Here is a 27,870-nt window from a genome sequence, read left to right as displayed (position 1 = left end):
GCGTCGAATCAATTCCAGTTGTTTTACACATACTACACGCCCTGTCGTTTGGACAGACAGAAGGCAGATTTATTCCATCTGGTTCTACTATTCTGTTCACATCCAGGTCAAAAGTTGAACCATCTAAAGGATAAGTCCCTACCTGTAAAAGATTTTATATATGTATACATGGTAAAACCTATCATAGTGAGAAGTACCACACTTTGTAAGAATCATGCAATTTGGAGTTCACCAAAACATGGCCGAAAAACCAGCAGACCTAACCATTTCAAAGTTACACTCAAGTAAGAAATGGTAGTCTCTTGAATTTGCGTGACTGGTAATTCGGGAAATCTTTAAATAACTTTTGGTTTATCATCAAATTACCAAATTACGGTGTAAGCTCCCATTAATTTCAACAATATTAGATCTTGAAATAACAGAACAAAAGAGGACATTCTGATCTATCTATCATACAAAATTTTGAAAGATTTAAAAAATCACTTTTCAAACTATATTTTATTAACCGATAAAATGAAAAGTAAGGGTTAGGGTTCAAAATTTAAATGGCACCAAATGGATAAAACCAGAGGAGCCGGACAATCTTATAATCAGTTAAGAAAACAAGAAAACCGAACATCCTTAAACTGCGATGTTAATACTCCGCAGTCAAGACTATGCAGCATACACTACTGCTTTTAACATGATAAACTCATCTTTCGATAGTCTACTTTATTTGCGCCATAGACATGATTTATAAATAACCTTTTGATAAACTACTTTGTGTGCTTCAGTTAACATAATTAACTTACTTTTTGGTATTCTATTTTATTTGCGTCATTCTTATTGCGTTGTAAGTTGTAGATTGTGTAACCTACGTTTCCATCACCGTTTTCGTCAAACAAACTGACAAGATTTCCACTTCCGTCGACATCAAGCTTCTGTTTGATAACTTTGTTCCTAACATTTTTGGGTTAAGTAAGTATTGGTCACACAAGGTTGCAGAAGCGGACCCGCATAACTCTTGAAACGCTTCGCTAGTTCCGGAAAGTAGTGCCAGCATTGCGTTAAGCACATATCCATATCTCCTGTTCGTACGTTGAAGAACTTGCTAATTTTAAATTTGACCCACAAGATGAAGTAAATGTCTTGTCGAAACTAGTATCTACATGACAGTTGTATTTAGCAGCGATATATTCTAGTAACCAGGGATTACTTTTGTCAGTTAAAACGTCTTTATTTCTTAAATAGTTGGTAAAGTTGTTATTGGTAGGTAATTGCAATGCCAAAATGATACTACCTACCAGTTTTGGTTTATTTGAGAACTCATTCGGCCTAAACCCCCATGCTTCGGATCCTATAAACAAGAATTCGCCATATTCAATATCGTTAAGTGCTGATGTTATTGGTTCAACTTGATGGGAACGAAGAAACAAAATGACAATTTTTGCAAATGGATATTTCCGCAGTTTCTCTTTAATAAGATTGAAATTTTCTCCGTCATCAACTTCTATTTCCTGTGCAATACATACTTCCGCTTTTATTGCTTCCTGTCTTAGCGCGTCACGACCGGCTTCACCATATGTGCCTTTACTGTAGACGAATTGAATATATTCAGAGTAGTATTTTGAATGTTTGATGATACGCATCATAGCCTGAGTTTGTCTATTATCTGGTGTGGAGACTCGGGTGAAGTAAGGGTATTTATTTCGGTCACTTAAATCGACAGCAGTCGACGCATACGCTACTTGTACGTACCCAAACTTTGATAACACATCTGAAACCGCGACACTTATACTGCTTGAATAAGGACCAGCTATTCCAATCAGTTTGCCTTTTACATTGACACTTGTATTATTATCCAATAAAAGTCCGTTGTTCAAAATTGACAGCAATTTATATTGAGCGAGTAAAGGCTGATCACAACTATTTAGAATTAAAAGTCCAATAGATTTACCCGGAAACAGTTGTCCGTACGGTGCTGTTTTATTGTTTATCAGGGTAACAGCGTATTCCATGGCCTCAACTAGTTAATTCCCTAACGACGTCCTTATCACACCACATGCTAATGGGTCGTCAGTGCCACCATCATAAACTGGAACTATACCGACAACAATAAGATCGCCATTCCGGAAGTAGACTTTATCATAGACTTCCTGTAAGATGCACGAGCTACAACGTCTGGACTCTTTACACTGCGCATAGTTAATATTTGGCCATAGCAGGTCATTTCCGGTGTTATCATACTCTCTAATCTTTGATTTATCCATCATAAGTTCAGTGTTGTTAAAAGTCCCGATCTATAGAGAGTTAAAACATACCATTGAATATACACGATAAAATATACTCCAGAAGGAAAACTATCCGGATACTAATAAATTTGTAGTAAATACGTGTGGTAACACATTGATTTGTATTCTATTTTTCCAATACCTTTTTTATTTCAAAAGAGTGAAATAGACCAGTTAAATGTTTTGTTGAACCCTATAATTGATGGTCTGTATTTGGTGGGTTCATTGTTGGATTCTATCATCTATTTTGTTTGCCAAGTATAGTCTATATATCATGCCAATTATTGTATTTTATCTATATTTTAGCGCTCTATTATTTCTCTCATTTTTTTTCGACAACATTTTGTGTAATTTTTTGTCTTTCATTCATGAAATACGTGTTTACCCAATCTAGATTATAGAACGTGTTATTCCCATCTCGACCCTAGAGTTCTTTGGCATTGATATGCAGTACAATCAGACGCGCTTTAATTTTAAAAAGGGTCGCCATTCATATTGCTTCGTCATCTGGTTAGCTATCTGCCCAGAAACATGGATACATCTTTATTGAGCGTAATTACATTACTAATTTGTAAGAATGAGAAATAAAATACATATTGTTTCAAATTTAACATATCCATTTTCATATTGTACATAGAGCTTAAAACTGAAAACGAATATCAACAAAACATAACTGATATCGAAAAAAATATCAGGCAATCAAAAAACATGTCACCGTACTTTGTAAAAAGGAATATCAGGCAATCAAAAAACATGTCACCGTACTATGTCAAAAGAATTATCAGGCAATCAAAAAACATGTCACCGTACTATGTCAAAAGAATTATCAGGCAATCATAAAACATGTCACCGTACTATGTCAACAGGATTATCAGGCAATCATAAAACATGTCACCGTACTATGTCAAAAAAATTATCAGGCCACCATAAACCATATCAGCGTGCTATGTCAAAAATAATATAAGGCAATCATACATGTAAAACATTTCACCGTACTATATCAAAAGGAATTATCAGGCAATCATAAGCCATGTCACCGTAATATGTCAAAGGGAATATTAGGCAATCATAAAACATTTCACCGTACTATGTCAAAAAGAACTATCAGGTAATCATAAAGAATGTCACAATGTCACCGTACTATGTCAAAAGAAATATAATAAATCCGAAAACATGCCACCGTACTATGTCAAAATGAATATTAGGCAATCCTAAAACATGTCACCGTACTTTGTTAAAAAGTATTATCAAGTAATTATAAAATATATCACCGTACTATGTCAAAAGGAATATCAGGCAATCATAAAACATGTCACCGTACAATGTGAAAAGAATTATCAGGCAATCATAAAACATGTCACCGTACTATGTCAACAGGATTATCAGGCAATTATAAAACATGTCCCTGTTATATGTCTAAAGGAATATCAGGCAATCATGAAACATGTCACTGTACTTTGTCAAAAGAAATATCAGCCAATCAAACACATGTCACCGTACTATGTCAAAAGGAATATTAGGCATTTTTAAAACATGTCACCGCGTACGATGTCAGACGGAATATCCGGCAGTCATAAAGCATGTCACCGTACTATGTCAAAAGGAATATTAGGCAATTCTAAAACATGTCACCGCGTACGATGTCAGACGGAATATCCGGCAGTCATAAAGCATGTCACCGTACTATGTCAAAAGGAATATTAGGCAATTCTAAAACATGTCACCGTGTACGATTTCAGACGGAATATCCGGCAGTCATAAAGCATGTCACCGTACTATGTCAAAAGGAGTATAAGGCCATTCTAAAACATGTCACCGCGTTCGATGTCAGACGGAATATCCGGCAGTCATAAAGCATGTCACCGTACTATGTCAAAAGGAGTATAAGGCCATTCTTAAACATGTCACCGCGTACGATGTCAGACGGAATATCAGGCAGTCATAAAGCATGTCACCGTACTATGTCAAAAGGAGTATAAGGCCATTCTTAAACATGTCACCGCGTACGATGTAAGACGGAATATCAGGCAGTCATAAAGCATGTCATCGTACTATGTCAAAAGGAGTATAAGGCCATTCTTAAACATGTCACCGCGTACGATGTCAGACGGAATATCAGGCAGTCATAAAGCATGTCACCGTACTATCTCAAAAGGAGTATAAGGCAATCACAAAACATGTCACCGTACTATGTCAAAAGGAGTATAAGGCCATTCTTAAACATGTCATTGCGTACGATGTCAAAATGAATACCAGGCAATCCTAATCGATATCATCGGACTATGCACTAGTTATAAAATAACCAGCACAACTGAAAATATACAAAATGCGTCAAACTAGAGTGAAGTCTGATAGAAACGTGCTAGGCATAGACAAGTTAGACATTTGTTTGTATAGAAACTCATCCTCGTCACGACTTGTCCTATTATCATAGTAAACCTTTTTCAAAACTCTGCATGTATTATCATTCGATGTCGCTTCCATCTTTTCTACCTCAGGAATATAATACCTTAGCTGTATTTGGCAAATATTTTAGGAATATATGGTCCTCAATGCTCTTCAACTTCGTACTTTATTTGGTCTTTTTAGTATTATGTTTGTCATGCGAGCGTCATTGGTGAGCCTTTCGTATACGAAACGCGCGTCTGGCGCAAATACATAATTTTGGTATCTATGATGAGTTTATTTCTTACCTTCTCTAAACAGAATGTAGACGGGTCCGACATACATGTTCTATACTGATAAACTTGGTAATCAGGAAATCCTGCAGTAAACTAAGCATCACTTGTATCATTAAAATAAAGAGAAATATTAGTTAATGCTGCTGGAACATTAGTAAAATCTGTGTTAAAATTAATTGACAAACTATTCATTTCTTCTATAAGAGATCCCTTATTGTTGTATAATTGGCTTTTCATGTTACTGCACATTCCTTGTTGTCCTGAACACAAGCGATCGTGAACTTGTTTTAAAACCTTTGCTGTGACATAAGCGGCTTTGATTGCATAGCTTGTCCAGGAGGACATTTGGGAAGCTTTTTCTATTTGTTCCGAATTAAGTTCTGAACACATTGATATTGAAGATGAACAACTCGAATATTCTTTATAGACTTTCTCTAACCAAGTATTAGTTTTAGTTTCTTCGACAACTCTCGAAGCATTCCGAAAGGTATTAAACCAGTAATCTTCAAATTCATGTATACGAATCTGCGGTGGAGAAACAACGTATGCACCTTTTGATGCTTTAAATACAGTACCTGTATTACTAGAAAAGTAACTATCGGAAAGTCCTATGGCTTCGGAAAATATAAAAGAAATAGGGTCCGATAATGTATCTTTTAAAGCGGATGCAGCTGTAACTATGGCATTTGCATGTGCACCGCTGGTTAACACAACAACTCCACTTATTGGACTCTCTCCGTTTGTAATAATCTTCTGAAGAATGTCTCTGACCTGTATTAAGCTGACCGCACCAATAGGAAGAACAAACGAAGTGGCAACACATATCGAGCTTTTAGCCACTCGTGTCATCAATGCCTCTTTGCCTTCTTCTCTGTAAATATCATCATCGTATATAATAGCAATATAGTTCCACTTTAGCTCTGTCATCAAAGAAATCATAACCTAATAAAACATGAAATATAAACAAAATACAGTGAAACCTAACTAAACCGAACCCTTTCGGGACTTAATATTTTGTTCGGTTTTGGCAGGTATTCGGTTTCATCAGGTTCACAAAATGTGATATGATTGGTCTTCAGAACAAGTTTGGATTAGACAGGTTTCCGGTTTATTCAGGGTTCGGTTTAATCAGGTTTCACTGTATATAGTATAATTAAATCGCTGTTTATGACAAGTAGACAAGTACCTTCGAATCGCTGTATATTTCCCTATCTTTACCACTACCATCAACTCGCTGTTTATTTCTCTATCTAGACAAGTACAATCTGTGTATTTCTCTGGCTGGAGGTATGTTCTATTTAATTGTAAACTGTAAACTTATCGTTCATTTCTGTAATCAATCTATGTTTATCCAATTCTTTATTTTAACACCGATTGTAAGCTTGATAATTCTTATTTTCTTTTCTCTTTCTAAAATAATATCTTTATTGTACTTTTCTTTGCTGTAATGACAAATTACGGCTAAGTATTCCTGTGAATCGATCGCTGAATAACCAGGAAAGTTATTGAACAAATTCATATGTATAGCTAGTTTGTTAGTTTTATAACTCATAGTTATTACAAACATTTTCGCAAAATATATTGTCGTATGTTTACGGAAAGTGTACAGTTTTGTCCAGTTCTATTTCTAATCATTAGAACTTTCTGATCATTGACCTTAACCTTTTGTTGAAAACCGCTTGCTAATTTTTCATTCGATTGCTCTTACTTAACCGAGTACCAGCATGTTTTATCACAATGTAGGCAACCTGTTGAAAAATAATAAACTCCGGAACGAAAAGTCAATAACAAGATTATAGTCCTTTGGACAAATAAGATAAACTAGAAGATGTCCGCATAATCGCGGTACAATTGGACAAGTGTTGAAACAACGAGTCTTTAAATTTGGAGGGCAGTACGTGGACTGAGCATGCACGCGTACGAAAGCGTATAAGACAAGGATTATAGGGTTATTTTTTTTTTCAAAAATTGGCCTTTTCCGTGGGGAAAAGACTATTTTAAATTCAAATTTAGGAAGTACAAACACTACATTTATACGTCATATATTCCATATATTTCCTACTTTATTTGGGTTTCAAAGTAGATGCGGCTCACGGAAACCTTCCTATTCCTTCAGTAGTATAGATGTTCCGTAATTTTACATTACTATATACCCTGAATTAAAGATTTACCTCAATTTGTACGGCATCACTTGCAACAACTCTGAAGAAATTGCTGTAAATGTTGGTGTTGCTTAGTGACGCAGCAGTCGAGGAGAATCCAATTTGTAATAATCTATCGTCTGCTCTTTCGGAACTTAAAAAGTACGACGTTTTCTGGACTTCGCTACTATAACCAGGACCTATCAGAGCTGAATGTAATATCAATAATTTAAGAAGATATATATTTTACAGAACTAAAAATTTTTAAATTTTAAAAGAAAACTAAAATTTAAAAAAAAAAAAAATTGCAAAAAAAAACAATATTGCAAAAAAAAAGTACAGCTAACAAACACTACTAATCGACTAAACAAATGTACGATTTGAGTGTAACAAGCATAGGACTGGATTTTAAAAAAAAAGTACCTTGTATCGGTACTTTGTATGTGTCTTTTGTCTTTTTGTAAGTTTTTTTTAGTGTGTGTTTTGATGTGATGAGTCAATTGCTTTCAAGTTGATTTTTTACAATTTTTTCTTTGAAATTTTATGCTAATCAAGGTTAGCGAAGAACTGTGCACTCGCAATCAATTTTAATCCTGTTCCAGTCTTTATGAGTCAGATTCAATATGTTATTATAGTCTTACCGCATACAAACATAAAATGAGATTCACATGCATAGGTTTAAAACATTAAAACATTTGCATTGCATACACCAATCTTAAAAAGATTTATGAGACGTTTAAGATATATTATAAACATATAAACATTTATAATTAAAATTCACAATATATATTTACTAAATGATTGTAAAACATTTGTTTCTTTAAGAACTAGTGATATAAAATACTATTTCCTCTTAATTAAATATTATTCTTAATATAATTAAAACTATAGCAGCAACATTGTCGTTACTCAATAATTTATTTTTTTTTTTATTATCTGATAATAGGTTAAAACGTTTATTAAAATGAAAAGCTTCATGTATCATGACTTGTCTTAGATCCACATACAATGGGCATTTAAAAATGATGTGCATTTCATCTTCAACAATAGAGCTACAGTTAAAACATGTTCTCTCATGGACTTCTTTCCTTTCATATCTTCCAGTCTCTATTTTAAGTGGAGCTACCCCACATCTAAATTAAGCGAATGAACTTCTGTTTTTAATGGCATAATATGTTGCACATAGTTTTCAGTACAATAGTTATTTTAAAACTATTGGTAAGTCCTCAATTTACTTTCCTCTGCATATGCAGCAACTCTTGTACACATGTTTGATTTAAAATTATCAAATACATCTTCCTCAATTTGTTTAATACAATTTTTGTTCAATACATTTAATTCAAAATTACAATATTGCTCATAATTTTACAATTTTTAACATTTCTATAACTCTGAAACTCCAGTTTTTAATTCTAGTATTACACTTTCGTATAGACCACTTAAAAATCTTAAAATTTATCCTGTGTGGGTCCATTATGGAACACCTAGCCCAATGTCTCAAGACACGTGATCATTGTTTAACGCATGGAGGTTTCCAGCCCATATCACCAGCTATGGCATCATTTGGTGTGTATTTGCCAACACCCATGAAAAATCTCATGGCCCTGTTTTTGGACTGCATTTATGCAGGAAAAGTCTTTGGTTCCCCAAATACCTGCACCATAACTAATAACTGACCATACCATTTTATGACAATATTGGACCTCTCCAAAGTAAATACGAATTAAGTTAGTGTTTGTCATTGATTTGCAGCGGGTTTATGGTTTTATCGTTAATAAGATTGATGATATCCAAGTTTTAATTAGTTCAGATTAGTTTATTTTCAGATCTTTTGATTATTGCCTTACGGACATGTAGTCACTATTGGCGATCATTGTTCTCTCTAAACGGGTCATGTTGTCTGCGGTATTTATCAGCTATTGTATGTAGGAGGCCCCTCGGTCGTTATATCTATAGATTGACTGATATCATTTTACCTCCTCTACATTTCCAGGAATATGACTGGTTAAAAGAATCCACGCGGAGACCGTGTATATTCCATATTAAGTTAGTAGGGAGGTTGGGCTTATTTCAATACACGGTTAGTAGTAGATTTACGACTTTGGCACTATTTGGTTATTTAAATGTATTAAAAGTTAATCTGTTTAAATTGTTATTGATTTTTTGTGCAGACTAGTGGAAGTGGTATGATTGCAAATGAGACATCTCTGTTCTAAATTAAACAAATAAAGATAGCCGGTAAGTTAAGTTCGTGTGCTAGTGACCTCATATGATATATACGGGGTTAGTAAATGCCATATGGGGTGAAAGTAAACTCTCATCCAATATATGGAATTTAATCATCACTAATACACTATGTAACTAATATTATATTTATCATACACAGTTATCGTCTCTTAATATGACTGACGTAGTCACTCACTTGAAGGCATCGTTGTCATTTCTTTAAGGACAAAACGAGTTCTCGTCGCTCCGATTTATCGTATGTTCATACTGGTTTGTTTAAAGGTTGGGAATAGTACAAGGAAAGCGCAACTAGTAACAGGAAACAGATTATGTTTCCGGAATAGCATACAAACTTACGGCAAATGATTTGTGTTTACATATGTCATGTGCATGAGCAAGTGGTCCCTATATATTTTCAAGAATAGAGATTCAGCGAATCCTTTTTTATGATAACTGTCTAGTTAAGTTTAACTACGAAATTTTTAGAAGGATGACACTGATATTTACTTGAAAAGAAACGAAACTAGGATCGTTAAATATAACGCGAGGAACTTTTCAGCATCAGTCAATATAAACTGCTTAATTACGTTCTACTCAAACCTACCGTAAAAAACTACTTACCTACAAGTGGTGGATCTGTGAAGGAGGAGTCTTGTTTGTCTTGTCGGATTTTGTAAATTAAATGAACAGCCCTGTCACTGGCTTCTGCAACCATCTCACATGTTGGGTAAGCCTCTAGACCTTAAATAGCAGTAAAGCTATACATAGAAGTAAAGTGTTTAATAGTAATAATGCTATATAAATAGTAGTAAAGCTATAGATAGAAGTAAAGCTTTGAATAGATTCAAAGCTATTAATAGGAGTTTTTTGGTGAAGTTTACCGAAAACCTACCACCAGACGTGCGAAAGTTTAAGTGAAAACACACCTTCACTCTAAAAGAGGGGCAAAAGATACCAGAGAGACAGTCAAACTCATAGATCAAAAACAAACTGACAACACCATGACTTAAAATGAAAAAAGACAAACAGACAAAACATACACGAACAACAGAAACACAGCACATCAGACTCGAACTTCTCTTGAACTAAATTAATATGCTTATTGTTATGCGTTTACTTTTCTACATTGGTTAGAGGTATAGCGGAACGGTTGAGATCTCATTTACATAATTAACCCCGCCGCATTTTTGCGCCTGTCCCAAGTCAGGAGCCTCTGGTCTTTGTTAGTCTTGTATTACTTTACCCTACCTATTGTATTTCCTCTCATAAATAGCCTAGTACCCTGAAGGGGTTTTTTTTGCCATTTTTCAATAAGCACTGTTAAAGTCAATATATCCATCCCATATGCATAGACTCAATGTGAAATAAAATGGTAAAATAAAAAAAAAACAATCCCCTCTTACCTACTCCATTTTTTTCGCAGATGTAATAGTAATCACTCATATTATATGTTTTAGCCTTATCATATTTGTGTTATTACCAATAGAAACTCCAGGAATATAGTTGTTTTCATTTAAATTCCTAAAAGTCCATTTGACAGCTTCAAGACTTTTCACAGAGAGTGGAGAAATTCCATCACATTTATTATTAACAGCATTCTGTATTTGGAATAAGGCAGCAACAGTTACCTCCCCTGGTAATACTGTTTCACTAAGAGCATAAGTCGACAATATGATAACGAGGAGATATCTGTTCATCAGAATCATTCTGTAAAATATAAATATAAAATTAGTCAGTTTGCTTGGAGAACAGATTGAGCACCATTACACATGATATGACATTGAAGACCGTCGAATCAAGGCTTTTAGACTGTTTTTCTCTATTCGTTATTTATTTTGTCAAAATATTCTTATTATTTTACTTTGTTTGTCACTTTTTTTTGTCCTTATCTAACAATATTCTTTTTTTTTTTACGTTGTTTGTCCTTTATTTAGCATAAGTCTTTATTTTCTTACTTTGTGTGCCCTTTATTTAGCAACAGTGTTTATTGTTTTACTGTTTTGTCCTTTAGTTAACAATATTCTTTATTTTGCATTTTCTTTGTCCTTTATTAAGCTACATGTAATGTATAGTCTTAATTTTTTTACTTTGTTAGTTCTCTTTTTAACAATATTTTTTATTTGTTTTACTTTAATTTGTGTGTACTTTATTTAACAATATTCTTCTTTTTTCTTTACTTTGTTGTCTTTTATTGAGTACAATTAGCTTATTATTACTTGTTCAGTTAAAAAATCCACATAGACCCTAACCTATGGCCCCTAACCTCTGTTAGTGTCCTTAGTATTTTATTGATATGACTACCTAAAATGGCTTAATATTTCCATAGTTTATCTCCTACCAAACCCCCTTCCCCCTTCCTAACAAAAAAAAAATAGAAATATATATTTAAAAAACTGAAAGTACATCCTACAAATACTTTGATTTCCTTGTAACCGTCTACATTTCATCAATTCAAATCTCAAAGCTCCTTTTTCATTCAAATTTATTTTATTTTGAATAATTTCATATAATTGTTTTTGTGTGCTTTGTTTAGGCAATTGACTATAGTAAAATGATGTTGTAAATCTTATTCTTTTATATACAATAAAACATTTAAATTTCAAGTTTTAGTAAACCAGTATTCATGAACGCATATTTCACCTGTAAACTATCGTTCCTATTTTACCTATAACTATGTTTTGTGAACCCTCGTTTATAAGTTAAACATTACATTTATAGTCAAAGCTTTATAATTTAATGCTTTATTTAATGATGGTCTATACGAGGTCGTGTTCATTTATTGATTCTTAAGTGTTTAAAGCTATTTTCTCTGAGATCCGTATCCGGCCGTTATTTGAGAAGTGTGACAAAACAGATGTCTTACTAAATATTTAACGGAGTGAACTAACCTTTTTTCTTTATATTTATTTTGTTGGCTTGAGGGTTGAGCAAGGCATCCCTGATTTCCATTTCCATACTTTACAACTTTTACTTCAACATAAAACAACATGGACAACTAAATAAATCGGTAACCTCATACTAGTATATGCGAATATTTTGGTGTACGGACTTCACAGTTGTTCTGTGTTGTTTGTATTTTATTACAGTAACCTTTCACCTCGTACACTGGTACTAGTATTTAAAAACCAGAAGTTGGTAGTTACGTGTTGACTGATTGGTGGTTGCTTCATAAACTTCCAGCGGCAAATATTTCACGCATATTCAAGTATAATAACTAGTTAACTAAATATAACGTGATGTTTTAGGGTAGTTGAATGAGGGATTTGGTGATGACACTGCCACACGAGGGTCAGAAATGTTGTCTACGGACCCCTTAGAGAGATTGGGGTGACACTAAAAATAGCATAAACAGAGATGAAAGAAAACAAAAATAATGAATTACATTGTATTTTGTAACTTTAATATGCGATATCCAAGTTTTCCATCTGTTTAATTATAATGGTTTAAACTTTGACTTCATTCATATTTATCTTTTAACAAAATAACGCGAAAATATAACTTCAGTTCATTAAAAATTAGCTTTATTTGTACCATAAGTAATTGCAAGATACACACAAAATTAATAACACGTGTACACCAATACATATACTTACATAATAACACTGTACACACCATTTAGGTAAAACGTTTGACATAAATGATCATTTATGCCAATAAAATGTCAAATGATTTATTATATTACACATTTTAATAATTAAACAACCTACCTGTAACATGTAAGAAATTTTACTGTTTATCCTTTAAAGAGATACTATTATAATGACAAAACTTATTTTTTTAAATGTAAACTTTAACATTTTTAAGACGTTTTAATTTTCAAAATGATTATAGTCATGCTTGATCAGTTATGTACAATGTGTCTTTATCATTAAAATACATATATGAACTGCAAACAGTGCACATTAAACACTTGTGCGGAAATTGTTATACTCATTCGATTTAGATAATAATTACGCTTTAATACAAAGGAATATTTAAAAAAATAAAATACAAAGTAGTCAGAAGGTGAAATCGTATAAAAGAAGGACGACACCCGACATTAATATTTTTTTTAATTCTTCCTCGCCATGCTCGTCCGAATTTAAAATAGTTTGTACTAAATTCCTTCGTATCAATAGTGCAAACCCCTAAGATAATCTTAATATAGGTTTTGTGACTAGTAATGCAATTTTTCTTTTCTTTTGCAAACAATATTTAAGAGCATAATATTTATTACGATTTTATAGTAATATTTGTATATTAAAATTGAAAATAGAAATGGTGAATTTGCCAATTATGTCATTTTGTTGGGCATTTATTATAATATTGTTGTAGAAAATTCATTAGCAAGTGTCAATCCTATCAAATCATGAATTCTTCTGGCAGTTTTCTTATTTTCCTAGATATGTGTATTTAAGTAGTTTGTGTTTGAAAGTAATTTTTAAACTTAATTTCAGTCTGTTTTTTAATTGTTAAATCTTAGTTAAAAATATTGTTCAAAATTGCAAAGGAACATAACCACCCTTCTTAGCTTAATCATAAAATAATGATCAATACAATAACAAACAGGTTAAGTCAAACTAGATGAACAAACAAAGAAATACATTTTCTCTAGGGTGATTTGCACCTGAAACAAACGCAGTCAGACAATTATTATATTAGTAATAACGTGGTATGCTATTAAATTGGCTACTTTTGATGCACAGACAGTGGTCCTGAGACAGGTTTTGGCTGTAATGTATATATTATTGCAACTCTTATGAAGACATTGGGAATCTTTATCTATCCTGTAAAATCAAATCGATGTCATGATTTTCATAATTACCTGTTATGATTCTCCCAACGGACTGTAAAGTTTGAACCAGAAAGTAATTAGAGATATTTTAAGTAAATGTATTGTACACTTTGATGAACCTAAAATTACTAGCGTTCTGGCATTCCTTTGTTGTTCGAAATTTAAAAAAAACAACTTCTTACGCGACAGACAGTTGAGTGAAATTTACACTTTCTGCAACTATTTAAAAAAAAATCTTCTGAGGATGTGTTTCATGTATTTGGTTTTGATGTTATGTTTGTTATTCTCGTGGGATTTTGTCTGATGCTTGGTCGGTTTCTGTGTGTGTTACACTATAGTGTTGTGTCGTTGTTCTCTTCTTATATTTAATGCGTTTCCCTCAGTTTTAGTTTGTTGCCCCGATTTTGTTTTTCGTCCGTGGATTTATGAGTTTGAACAGCGGTATACTACTGTTACCTTTATTTACACTGAAACTGAATGTCAATTTGTTTATAAGACAATACTGTACGTACTGAAGACTGAATACAGTATCGCCATTAGATTCATTATAGTTTTTTATCAGTTCACGGCTTTTTAAGGTGGTAGACCTTGGTTCAGGGAGATAACTCTTTAAATCAGTTATGTGTTTGTAAAAGTCACGTTTCATCAATGTATTTTAAGCATTTACCTGAAACAGATTGAAAATAATCTATGTAACCTAGAAGCTTAAAATATATTTTTGAAAATGGTTGATACAAACGTACTGATGATTTTAAGAGTTATTTCCCTTAACCTAGGTCTACCTCCTTAAATGAATATGTTCATGTCTTTTACGCCACTCACTTTGATCCATAGAAATTAATTCAATCTAATTCAGCAAAAAGGTATTCTGTTGATGAGCAGTAAAATAAAAAATAATAAACGCGTTTACAAATACAATCAATTTGGCCTTCAATTAAAGATAATTGTTTCATTTGGATTATTGCATGCTGTTGTTTTAAAACTATAATTTACCTAAGTTGAAACAACGTAGCTGTATTTGGTTTAACTTTTTAGAATTTTTATCATCAATACTTTGTAACTTTTTACTTGTTTGGTTTTCTATCTATTTTGATCTGAGCGTCAATAATGTGTCTTATGTACACAAAAGGCGCGTTTGGCGTATCATATTATAAGCCTGGTATCTTAGATTGCACATATGTTATCAGTTATTATACAAACTCTAGCAAACAACGAAATCACATATCCAAGATTTCTGCAATTCAAAAAAAAACTGGCACCCACAAATATAAAATCCACAGCACAGTAAAAGAACCTCAACATTTTGCTCAACAGAACATGTAACATCAAAGTATGTTAACTAAAATAATAATTTCAAATGTTAATTCAATTCAATTACAAAATGACCCAGTCGCATTAAGTATGACGTTTTAATATAGAAAGGCTACTTTTATTACTATAACGACACGAACAAAATTACGTATTTTGTATTTGATAAAAAAAAATCTAATTTACGTATACTTCTGCTTTTGATCTTAAAAGTAAGAGCCAGATTCGAACCATAGTAGACATTTTACACGAAGTACATTTTGCAACTTAAATATTTTTTTGGAAAATATCTTGCTCGTATCTTGTAAAAATACCAGATCTTAAAATAATGTATTTTTTACTTTTATGACTGTTTTCTTCAAATGAAGTACATTTGGAGTCGTTTCGTCAATATAAAAAGACAATACAAAAAATGTGAACATTAATAACAGTCTAATAGAGATTTTAATGAAATCATTTTATGTATTTAGTACATAAAGAATCAATGGGACTCAACTAGTTACGGTTTATTAATTGAATAGTTAGTTCAATTATATATTGTTAATATATGATAAGTTGCATATTTACTCCAACAAACGTTGGATCTAAAACTTTATAAAAATAACATTTCTAAGTATAATTTCATCAAAATATAGTATGATAATGTGATCACTGTTACATTTGTAATTCAATTGTCTCGTCCAAATATAGAAAAAGACGTTTATAGTGAACCATGACTTTTAGACTAGTAAACCCTATTTTCTAGAAAATCTACATTACTTATTCATATTGCGTAGGCAGGCATCAGCCGTGGAAAGATATCAAATCTGAAAAGATAACGGAAATGTTTTTACACTGTAATTGGCAACATACTTTCACTTCCCACTTAAACATCAGTGTTGATTTTATTATTGTCGCAAACAATATTTAACTTTTACATTTTTTCACAAGCAATATTAATAATTTAATTTTATATACATTTGTGATTAACCTACTTAGATATAGATAGGTTGGAAGAAGAAGAAGTTACTAAAAATATGTCAAGAATGTGAAATCCACAACTTAGAAAGTGGAATAATATGGTAACTTGTGTTTTCTGACAATTTCTAATACATCTCTTATTACGTTGAGGTCAAAATTTAAGAATTTTGATTAGGAATTGTAGTGTTAAAACACTATTTGATTTTGTACATTTACTATTTAAACTTTCTAAATATAGTTTTCCATTTACTCAGATCATTTTTTGTCAATACATTCGCTTTCTTTGAGGAGTTTATTCTACATGTATGTATATCGCTTATAGTCCTAGTAATTGTTGTGTATGTCGTGTGATCTTTATCAATCTGTCTGTTTTATCTATCAAGCTGTTTTATATATTTTTGATTCGAGAATCACCAATTAGTCTTTGAAAACGGAACGCGTTTACAGAGTACACAATTACCTATGACCAATGTATTGTTAAGGAAAAAGACGGACATGTTTACAATTAGAACATAAGTTTTCTTAAAAATGCTGATATTTACTACCTTTATGACGACTCATAGCATATGAGTTGCAAGTGGTCTGTATCTCTTTTACGAAGTAGATAGTTGCTTAATTCTCAAGTGTATGAAATGTATTTCTACATCTTGTACATTTATTATTTGACGAGTTGGTGAATTGCTTCTGAGGAAACCTTTTCAGAGGTGGGTGTTTAGCGAAACTAATCGTAGGAGATGTGTCAGCTATTTAATGACTTTTAGTTCTGTTTCGTTTCCTTTTTCTCTTAATTAATCATAAAGATGTGCCGATAGATTCTAAAGTCTTGTAATACGATTCGACTTATATAATAGGCAACAATTTGTTGTTTGAGCGAAATGGATGTTATTGTTGTCATGTTCATCTGGTGTATGTATTTTAACTGGTCCTCTTAATGTCATTAGCCAAGATATTTTATTTCGAGAACAACATAGATATCAAATGCTATTTAGCGGGTTTGTTTCAGGTTTAAAAATATGAGATTATTTTATATCGTTTTTTTAAAATAAGCTTATATATTCACTAACGTACATAACCACGTTTCATCCACTGTATTTATATAAAATCAAAGAAAATAGTGTCTATAAAGATATAAAAATAGGAGGAGATATGATTTGATTGTCATTTATACCATTATCCTCCAGTATCACAATGATAAAAACATGTCACCTCGCCCACTCTTATTTTTGGCAATGATATTTTAGATTTTTCCCGTTCTGTGATTTATGCATCCTTCATTGTGTATGTTCTGTTTCTTTTTACAAATTCTGGAATGTGGATACTAAATTTTTTTATCAAATGCATGTAACCTCATGTACTTTAATTTTTGGGTATGATGTTCTTGGTTTTTCCCGTCTTATTATTTATGCAACCTCCGATGTATATGATCTGCAACGAATGGATACTGTTAGATTCTTTTAGAACTTATCCATAATGGATTGCATGGTAAATCTATCTTTCATTAAAATTACTATAGTTTGTATCCTTCACATTTGATGATTTGTCCCATTAATGCTTTATTTGTAACAATTTTTTTCGACACAGGACACTTGGTTCCATTAATGTATCAACTGATAAAAAACAAATATCTCCTTTGAATTTCAAGACAATAGATTACCTAATGCTAAATTGTTCAAATGAACTGCAGATATAATGTAATGGCATTGTACTTTCACATCTCTTTATATTTTAATGCATGTTAAATGCCTAATGCAATTATTCTTTAGTTTTCTATGTTGAGTCATGTTTACTATTGTTTTTCTGTTTGTCTTTTTCATTTTTAGCCATGGCGTTGTCAGTTTGTTTTAGATTTATGAGTTTGACTGTCCCTTTGGTATCTTTCGTCCCTCTTTCAATGCCTAATGCAAAAGTGTTATCAACAAAGTAAGAAAAGGTCATGTCGAAGTAGTTTATTGGTGTGATTATTGTTAGACTCACTCGTAAACTAGATGAGTATTCAAAATAAGTAGATGTGGTACAGTGTATGACTTTCAAGTAGACAACTAGCCATCAAAATTAAATAACGAATATAATGCAACTATATGTCAAAGTGATGCCTTCAACATGAGAAAACCTATATTGTTAAGTCAGCTTTAAAAGAATGTTTAATAACATTACAAAGAAAGAAAACGTAATTGAAACACTGGAAAACAATTGACATATGTCTGAATTATAACAGTTATTTCTCGATGAAAATGGTGGGTGAAAATAAGTTTTAAATCTAGGTTAACTTTTCACTCGTATGACAGTTGTATTACCTAAGCGGTTTGTGGCACACATTATTCGGATTATTTTGGCTTTAATTTATTCCTTTTAGCTGTTTTGACCAATAACTTTTGTGTACTCGAAACGCTATTCTGTTGTATAAAACGTAAAATTGAAAGGCAATGTAACCATGTAACATTGTTTTAGATCATTTTACCGCAAGCACATTAAACCCCGAAATTCAATTAGATGTTTATCGGATAATAGATTATGTTGCAATATTTCTTCAATTTCTGAATTATAGAAGCAAATTAAAGGACAAACATTAGTTTGTTTTTACAAGAATCAAATTATTTTGTTGAATAATATCATAACTGATGATCAAGTGATCCGTTATTTCCAATATTACGTGAGAAGGAAGGCGTGTAGTATTTTACGATCTTTGACTGTAGGATTATGTTCCATTAAGTAAGATCTGAATGATATTGTCAATTAATTAGTAAGATATTTAAAGGTCAAACGACGTTTTATTATTTGACGGTGACAGTTATTTATTGATGGTTTATCCAACGCAACTTTTATGAAAACAGTTGAACGAAATGATTGCACTCTCGCTGAGTTTTCAACCATAACATATATAGCTAAATGATTATTTCATTAGATTATTTTTTGGGGTTACTATTATATAACGCCAATTTTAGTTCACTCGAATCCATAATGACAATCTAGTTTTACGAGTATAGAAAGGAGAAGATCACTTGACTTTTGGAATGAAAATTTATTTTAAGTAATACACGATAAACCAATTACATGTTCAAATACAAAAAGCTTAGACTTCATATGTGCAATGTACTGAAGTTTTATACGCAATTTTCTAAATACCTATTGTTGAATGAAGTCAAAATTAGTCTATGCAAGTTGTCCGAAGATAGCAAACTATATATTTTTTTTATTGGTGAAGATCTGCAAGGTTTTCATCGGTGTTTAACTATTACTATTGACTCTTATCTAAAAAAAACACGATCATGTATCATTAATGAAAAGCTATATTTTTTAGAAGGGAGAGAGTCTCGAGTGGAAATGGGATAGCTTGTAGTCAATGCATTTTGTCATGTCTCGTATATACGGTTTCAAGTTCATGAAATAGACAATTGAACAGGAGAGAGTAATGTTCAATTACGTACATTTTATATCTGGCGTGATAATTTTTTTTTTTATTATTTGTTTGATTGATTGATTGATTGAATTTATGTAACATTCAACAATATTTTGTTATTTTGTGGCTGTCAGGTGTAATCACTGGATGGAGCCAGAGTGGCCGTTGAAAGCCACCGAACATCAGTAGGAAAGCTTGCAATCTTAGTCAATGCCGACTGGAGTTGAATGCACCTGCCACGTGTGGGATTAAGCTAACAACGTTACTGATTTGAGAGTGTTAATTAAAGTACAAGTGACGTGCGTCTTTTTTTTAAATATCGCTGTATTTAACTAGACACCGTTGTTATAGTTTCAATAAATCAAACAGTAACAACGACTGCCGTTTGCTGTAAAGAAGATTTCAAGATGAAATATTCGTAAATTTATAACTGGATCTTTTTTCACTTTACTTGATAAACAACTACATAATTATCCTTACAAATAAAGTTAAGTTTGACTCATTTTTTATCTAGATTTAGAAATTGACATGAGGTGTCGGTTAATACAAAACTTACATGACATATTTTGTCATTGCAGTTATCAGAATCAGTGATGACCAAATAATTTCTTAAATTTTATAAATTTATAAAGTAGATTTCAATAAACCAAATAATGCGTTTTCCTGTCACCACAATAATTGCTAATTCACTGATATGTCATTACTACATTTCACAAGTGCGACTTACCAAATGAAACCCAAACCATTACCTTGTGTGAACCAACGCGACGGGTGTACATGTGGGGCAGTATCTATTACCCTTACGGTCATATAAGATCGCCCCTAGTTTGGTGGGGATTGTTTTTCTTCTATGATGTGTTTTGTGTATTATTGTTTGTCTATGGGACTAGAGACTTTAGCCAGGACGTTGTCAGGTTTTTTTTATTGAATTATGAGTTTGAAATTTCCTCTTAAAACTTTTGCATCTCTTTTATAGTTTTAACATAAAAAAAATAGCACGCTGTGAGCACGATTTGCTTTCATATCAAGTGGTTAAGTACTTTGAGTACAAACGAGTTCTGGGTGAAAAGATATCTATTATATTTTTTCATTGTGCTTTATACTGTCTTGTAATCATGGTTATGGTATTATAACGGAGTGGTGCTATCCTTGTGTTTCTGTGTAAAGTTCAATTTTAATCATAACGTCTTGCTCCATTGTTCTAGTTGAAACGGTATGTATTCTTTTAATTGTTTAATGAAATTTGTCATATATTTTAAACATCATTATATCTGCATGTTGGCCTTTCATTAAATCACATTAACATTTCATTAATTCAATGTAAGGATTTTATCGACAACGGGATATTTCGGTTGAAACAAATAGTTCTTGTTTTAACATATTGATGCAAAATTTCAAGTGTTGTTGTTTCATACGTTTGCACTTGTAGTCCTACATCTTGCAACGGTCACATGTTTTTTCTTTTCAGTTGATACAAGTGTTAATCAAATCTGTACTAATGAAAATGTAATCTGATATGTGCTGATAAAAATCGACGTCGAGGAAAACGTTATTGATTTAACTTATTTTAACTTGTGTCCTTAACTCCTATATAGTCAATCCTCACTTAATTCCGATCGTAAGAGTTGAATTGTTATGTTTTAAAGTATTTACATGATATGCTGCTACATAAAGGTATGTAGATATCATCAATAAAGATACTGCTTTTACTTTTGAAACAGCAGATATTTTTTTTCTATACCACCTGTTTTAGGATTATTACGATTGAAAAGTATTTCAAAAATCATTGTCCTATTGATTTCATGTGTACGTAATGATTCTCCCTTGATTGTCAAAGTTTTAACATGCTCATAAATATTGCATGTTGACAATTGTGGGTGTTATCTTGACTGTGTTGTCGGATTTCCAAAAAATGGAAATATGTATTTCTTTTCATTTAGTCTTAGTTATGTTTCTTGGTCGATCGCGCTACTGGTGAATACGTTATTCCAAACTTAAAATTCTCGATTGATAGCTTAACAAATTTCATTAACTAAAGTTTAACCTCTGTGCGACAAAGATTGCCGACAAGATATTTGGCTATTATGTTCATATTCATTTTGGTTATATATGAGGTTTCTACGAATTTGTGCATCCCTGGTTGTTCAATTTATTTATATGTATCAAATCTCGAACAAACGGTGTATTACTTATAAATTCTAGACTTGTACTTGTGAGGGTCAATTACCTTAACATTAAGATTATTTTTTTTTGCCATATATAAACATGTCATCGTTATATATATATATCGAATAGATACTCAACATGTTTGCCGAATGTTTAAAGGAAACACTAAAGATCTATTAAAGATATCGTTTTAGACATTTTCCCACACTATGCAACACAGATGTCGTAAATATTTGGTGAACGTGTATTTATCTATTATTATTTCCTGAATTTGAATTAAAATATAAATGAGAAGTTACCAAATAGAACAACAGTGGGCACACATTCTACTACTTTGGATTCATTATTATTCGTTGGATACCAATTTTCGTGGATTTCGTGGGTAGCGGGAAACAACGAATTTTAATATTCAAAGAACTGCAAATTTCTTAAAGGAATATATGCATACTTTGTCAAAACCACGAAATTAAATATCCACGAATATGCAAGTTTTCCTCAAACCACGAAAATTGGTTCCCACGAAAATAAATGAATCCACAGTAATAGTTTTTAAATGAATTATTGTTATGTTTTTCTATCTGTCAAACACTACGCCGTTTATTGGTATTTAAAGCGTAGATGTGCCGACTATTTATTTTAAAACTTTACAAATGCACAATATATATACAACGATAGCATAATGTGGCCCTGATATTTGCCGTGTTCAACAAATCAATGTTGAAAAACGTGTTCAATGTTTGAAGCTTGTATTATCCAAACGGAAATGAATATCACATTTTTGAAAGTCAAGCATGATATTATTGACGGTCGGTGTATACTGGACTGACGAACATACCACTATAGTTTTTTTAATAGTACATTTTGGTTTGTTTAATATTAACACAATATGCTTACCCTATCTATATGCTGAAATATCACTCTGCGGAGCTCTAATACAAAAGATAAACACAACTTCAGCTCATAAGCTGTCAATGTTATTGAGAATAACATGCTAACTTTTTGTCAAACAATCACATGAATCAATAGTTATCAAAGGTACCAGGGTTTTAATTTAATACGCTAGACGCGGGTTTCGTCTACATAAGACCAGGTCAAAATATTTATATCTGTTTAAATGTAGTATATCTACTTTAATATCAGTCAATTTCTCTGTTTTTTTAAGATAGCATTATCAAACTGTTTTCATGTGTTTGCCCAGCGTGACAGGTCGTTATCATTTTCGTATTCTCACATATGAAAACCTTTGACATTTTAACTTCATTGTTCAATTAAAGACCTTCTAATTTGTTTTTCAAGTTTGCCGTCAACTAACGACCTTGTCTACGACTGAAACCTAACACAAATTACTTTACAGTGTTAGTTCTTTTAGAAAATATGACAGCATGATTTAATAAAACAAAAAAAACATGTCAATGAATTTTAATTTTAACGCTGGTAGATTTTATGTTACAAGGCTGTACGGTTTAACTCGTTTAGTACAAATAGGCTTGAAATTTAAAAAAAAACAATGGAAATTGCTATAAGCAATGTGTGAATCATTATGTATGCGATATTTAAGTACATACAGAATCAGATACGTCAAAGAATGTAATAATACACTCAGATCAAAACATCAATCAACAGAGAGAATAATGGCACGGCAAAGAAATCAAAAGAAGAGTTTTAATTGAAAATGAAGATAACTTTTTATGAATTGCAGGCCTTTGTGGAGTGTTTTCTTAATTCGAAATATAAGACCGTGAAAATTTCAGCTTTTAAAACAAGCCAAATACATTGGCTTACACCACGATAAATAATAATTCAATGATATGTATGGTTCGACATTTTAGGGCAATAATCTATTATATCAGAATATATTTTATAGGAAGTAAGAATGTGCTTGAATTATTTGTAGGTCAGAACATGTCAATGTTCCTATTAATTCCGAAACAAAATCTTATTCTTTGGATGATGTGAACCATTAATTTGTTGATTTCTTATCGCGATGAATGGCATCGCATATTGATTTGTTTTCAACATGAGATAATTTATTTGACTTATAGATTATCATTTAACTGCTAAACAATTTGAAAAAATATTTCCATACTCCATACGTTCAAGTCTTCAATTGAAATTGTCTTGTAAGTTTGATTAAAATCAATACGATATCGTCAAAAAGTCATACAATTTACTGTTATGGAATGTTCCATTTGATTAAATAAGTTATGAATAAAAATAACCGTGATAAAAAACATTGCAAAGTTTATTTCTATACATCATCTTTACATAGTGAATCGACATTTGCATGATTAATTACAAATATTCTAAATGATACCTGGAATAAATGTTTCAAATATTTGATTAACACAGGTTTAATGTCTCAAAGCAGGATTTACGTTAATAAATTGGGAATGGAAATGGGGAATGTGTCAAAGAGACAACAACCCAGCCATAGAACAGACAACAGCAGAAGGTCACCAACAGGTCTTCAAAGCAGCAAAAAATTCCCGCACCCGGAGGCGTCCCTCAGCTGGCCCTTAAACAAATATATACTAGTTCAGTGATAATGAACTCCATACTAAACTCTAAATTGTACACAAGAAATTAAAATTAAAAAAATTCAAGACTAACAAAGGCCAGAGGCTCCTAACTGGGGACAGGCAAAAAATGCGGCGGGGTAAACATGTTAATGATATCTCAACCCCCCCCCCCCCCCCCATATACCTCTAGCCAATGTAGAAAAGTAAACGCATAACAATACGTACATTAAAATTCAGTTCAAGAGAAGTCCGAGTCTGATGTCGGAAGATGTAACCAAAGAAAATAAACAAAATGACAATAATACATAAATAACAACAGACTACTAGCAGTTAACTGACATGCCAACTCCAGACTTCAACTAAACTGATTGAATATTATGTCTTCATCATATGAATATCAGGCACAATCCTTCTCGTTAGGGGTTTAGTATCATACCATCATAACATATATGAGAAGAACATAACCCGTGTCATGTCAACAACTGGTTCTTAAATACGTGTGTTTAGTTTGATGCAAAGACCCTATAAGTGAATCAATATTAACGCCAACATATGCAATCTTTAATGACCTGACAACAGTATCGTAACTGTATCCCTTCTTAATAAGTCTAAAGGTTTCGTTAGCTTCTGAGTTGAATACTGACATATTTGTGCTTTATAATGAATATTTCCATAAAAAAAGCATATTTGTCTGTTCTTACTTTATGGTTTTTTTTCTTCAGCTTTCCATATTCTCATTGTCATCCGTTCTTGATGAAACTTATTCAAGAAAAGCACAATGTACACTTTTTCAATTATGCAACCGACCTGTATCGAAGATGCATTTTATTTGTACATAAATAAAAATTTAACTTCCAATGGCATAATTATCACAATATCGTTGGTATATCAAGATCGGATCTATCATTATAAGTATATATTACACATTGTATCTGCGTCTAAGATATACCGGGACTATCACCGAAGTAATTGAACCGAGAGCTCACAATGACTCGTAAGATTCAAGTAACAAGTGTACAATATAATTCTTAAAGATACTACAAATATGCTATGTAAACCCTTACAGCAATTGTTTTTGTTGTGACTTAAGCGAAATTGTAAAATGAGTGGATTTTCACAAACAAAAATCAATACGTCTGGTATTAGAGGTCGGTCATTTAAAAACGTATCAACCGTATCATATTCGTGGACGTATACGCATCTACAGATATACGAAAAACAGTATGTGATCTCAAATTTAATTTTGCATATACTTTCAATAATGCAGATGGGCAACTGATTTATTTCATAAACATGTTTTCTAACTATAAATCAGAGACATTCATCTTTTGTCAGGATAAGAAGTGTGAAATCTAGTCTTGTAATAACTTCAACTGCCCAAGAAAATCTATAAATTTTGTTTCGATATGCAGAATATTTACGATGAAGAATGTACATATTTCATCTATTCTGGCTTTAGAAACAGGGCGAATACCATGGCTTATCTGATTTTTCGCCTGTTTCGATGTACATGCTTATATTGGGGATTTTGAATCTGTTCAAAGTTTTGATTTTTCTACCCTGTATACCACATTGCCTCACATTCTCATTAAGAAAAAATTCACACACCTAATTAAATGGGCATTCAAACAATCAGAATGTGAATATATATGTTCAAACTCTTTTACGTAATTTTTTAGTAGCAATAAACAAAAAAACTATGTTAATTGGACATGATTTGATACTATATATGCCCTTGAATTTTTACTAGATAACATTTTTGTTCGCTTTGGGGATTCCGTATATCGTCAGAATTCCAATGGGGACTAACTGTGCACCACTTATTGCGGACCTGTTTTTGTATTGTTATGAGTTACAATTTATGACAAAAATAAGCAAAGACCCTTCGAAACAACATCTGATAAACAAATTTAATAATACTTTTAGATATTTGGATGATATTTTGGCTCTCAATAATGACGACTTCAGTATGTATATTAATGAAATTTATCCTGTTGAACTTACTTTAAATAAAGCTAATACTAACAATGACCACTGCCCTTTTCTCGATCTTGATATCTATATCACTAATGGAAAGCTGAATACTAAAATTTATGATAAAAGGGATGACTTTTCATTTTCCCTTGTCACCATCTTACGGTGTTTATATATCTCAACTTGAACGATTCGCTCGTGTATGTAACAATGTTTCAGATTTTCACGAGAGAAATTTATGTATTACTGAAAAATTATTACACCAGAGTTTTCGATATCACAAACTAGTCAAAACATTTACTAAATTTTATCATCGGTATAAGGCCATCATTCGTAAATATAGCTCAACATGCAAACTTCTTATACGTTCAGGTATTTCACATCCAATTTTTTATGGAAATATTCTTTATAAAGCACAAAGGTGTCAGTATTCACCTCAAAAACTAACAAAACCTTTGCATAAACTTATTAAGAAGGGATATAGTTACGATACTGTTGTCAGGTCATTAAAGATTGCATATTTTGGCGTTAATATTGAGTTACTGATAAGGTCTTTGCATCGGAACTAAACACATTTATTCTAAAAACAGTTGTTGGCATGACACGGGTTATGTTCTTCTCATATATGTTATGATGGTATGATACTAAACCCCTAACGGGAAGGATTGTGCCTGGTGTTCATATGATGAAATCATAATCTTTCAGTCAGTTTAATTGAAGTCTGGAGCTGGCATGTCAGTTAACTGCTAGTAGTCTGTTGTTATTTATGTATTATTGTCATTTTGTTTATTTTCTTTGGTTACATCTTCTGACATCAGACTCGGACTTCTCTTGAACTGAATTTTAATGTGCGTATTGTTATGCGTTTACTTTTCTACATTGGTTAGAGGTATAGGGGGAGGGTTGAGATCTCACAAACATGTCTAACCCCGCCGCATTTTTGCGCCTGTCCTAAGTCAGGAGCCTCTGGCCTTTGTTAGTCTTGTATTATTTTAATTTTAGTTTCTTGTGTACAATTTGGAAATTAGTATGGCGTTCATTATCACTGGACTAGTATATATTGTTTAGGGGCCAGCTGAAGGACGCCTCCGGGTGCGGGGATTTCTCGCTACATTGACGACCTGTTGGTGACCCTCTGCTGTTGTTTTTTATTTGGTCGGGTTGTTGTCTCTTTGACACATTCCCCATTTCCATTCTCAATTTTAAGTTCTTCATTTTGAAACAATACGCATCACAAAGTTGTATATCTGGATACGAATTGTCTCGTATATGATTTAGATTTTTCTAATAATAGATATAGGTTCATCAGTTCGTTAGAGAATATTAGAAACAAGTATACAAAATTTATTTAATGTATAAATACATGTTGTAAACTCAATATTTATCCTTTCTTTTTTTCTAACGTCTCGTATTCTTTACAATATATAATATCTTACCGGTTTAATATTTCTTTC

The 27,870-nt window shown here is 32.1% G+C and overlaps 2 protein-coding genes across 2 annotated transcripts; both read right to left on the bottom strand.

Annotated features, from left to right (window-relative positions):
• Positions 1–1,046: 1,046 nt before the first annotated feature.
• Positions 1,047–1,997, bottom strand: LOC139494330 (metabotropic glutamate receptor 6-like). Its single transcript, XM_071282497.1, has one exon. It carries the CDS (start codon positions 1,995–1,997, stop codon positions 1,047–1,049), a length of 951 nt encoding a protein of 316 aa, XP_071138598.1.
• Positions 1,998–4,969: 2,972 nt separating this feature from the next.
• On the bottom strand, positions 4,970–10,761 carry LOC139494329 (metabotropic glutamate receptor 4-like). Its single transcript, XM_071282496.1, has 4 exons — positions 10,722–10,761; positions 9,940–10,059; positions 7,123–7,301; positions 4,970–5,893 (listed from the first exon to the last, which is right to left on the bottom strand). Exons 1-4 carry the CDS (start codon positions 10,759–10,761, stop codon positions 5,045–5,047), a joined length of 1,188 nt encoding a protein of 395 aa, XP_071138597.1. The 3' UTR covers positions 4,970–5,044.
• Positions 10,762–27,870: the final 17,109 nt, after the last annotated feature.

Source organism: Mytilus edulis, chromosome 11 (assembly GCF_963676685.1).
Source record: "Mytilus edulis chromosome 11, xbMytEdul2.2, whole genome shotgun sequence".
NCBI classification, from domain to species: Eukaryota; Metazoa; Mollusca; class Bivalvia; order Mytilida; family Mytilidae; genus Mytilus; species Mytilus edulis.
This window is presented reverse-complemented; position numbering and strand designations above follow the sequence as displayed.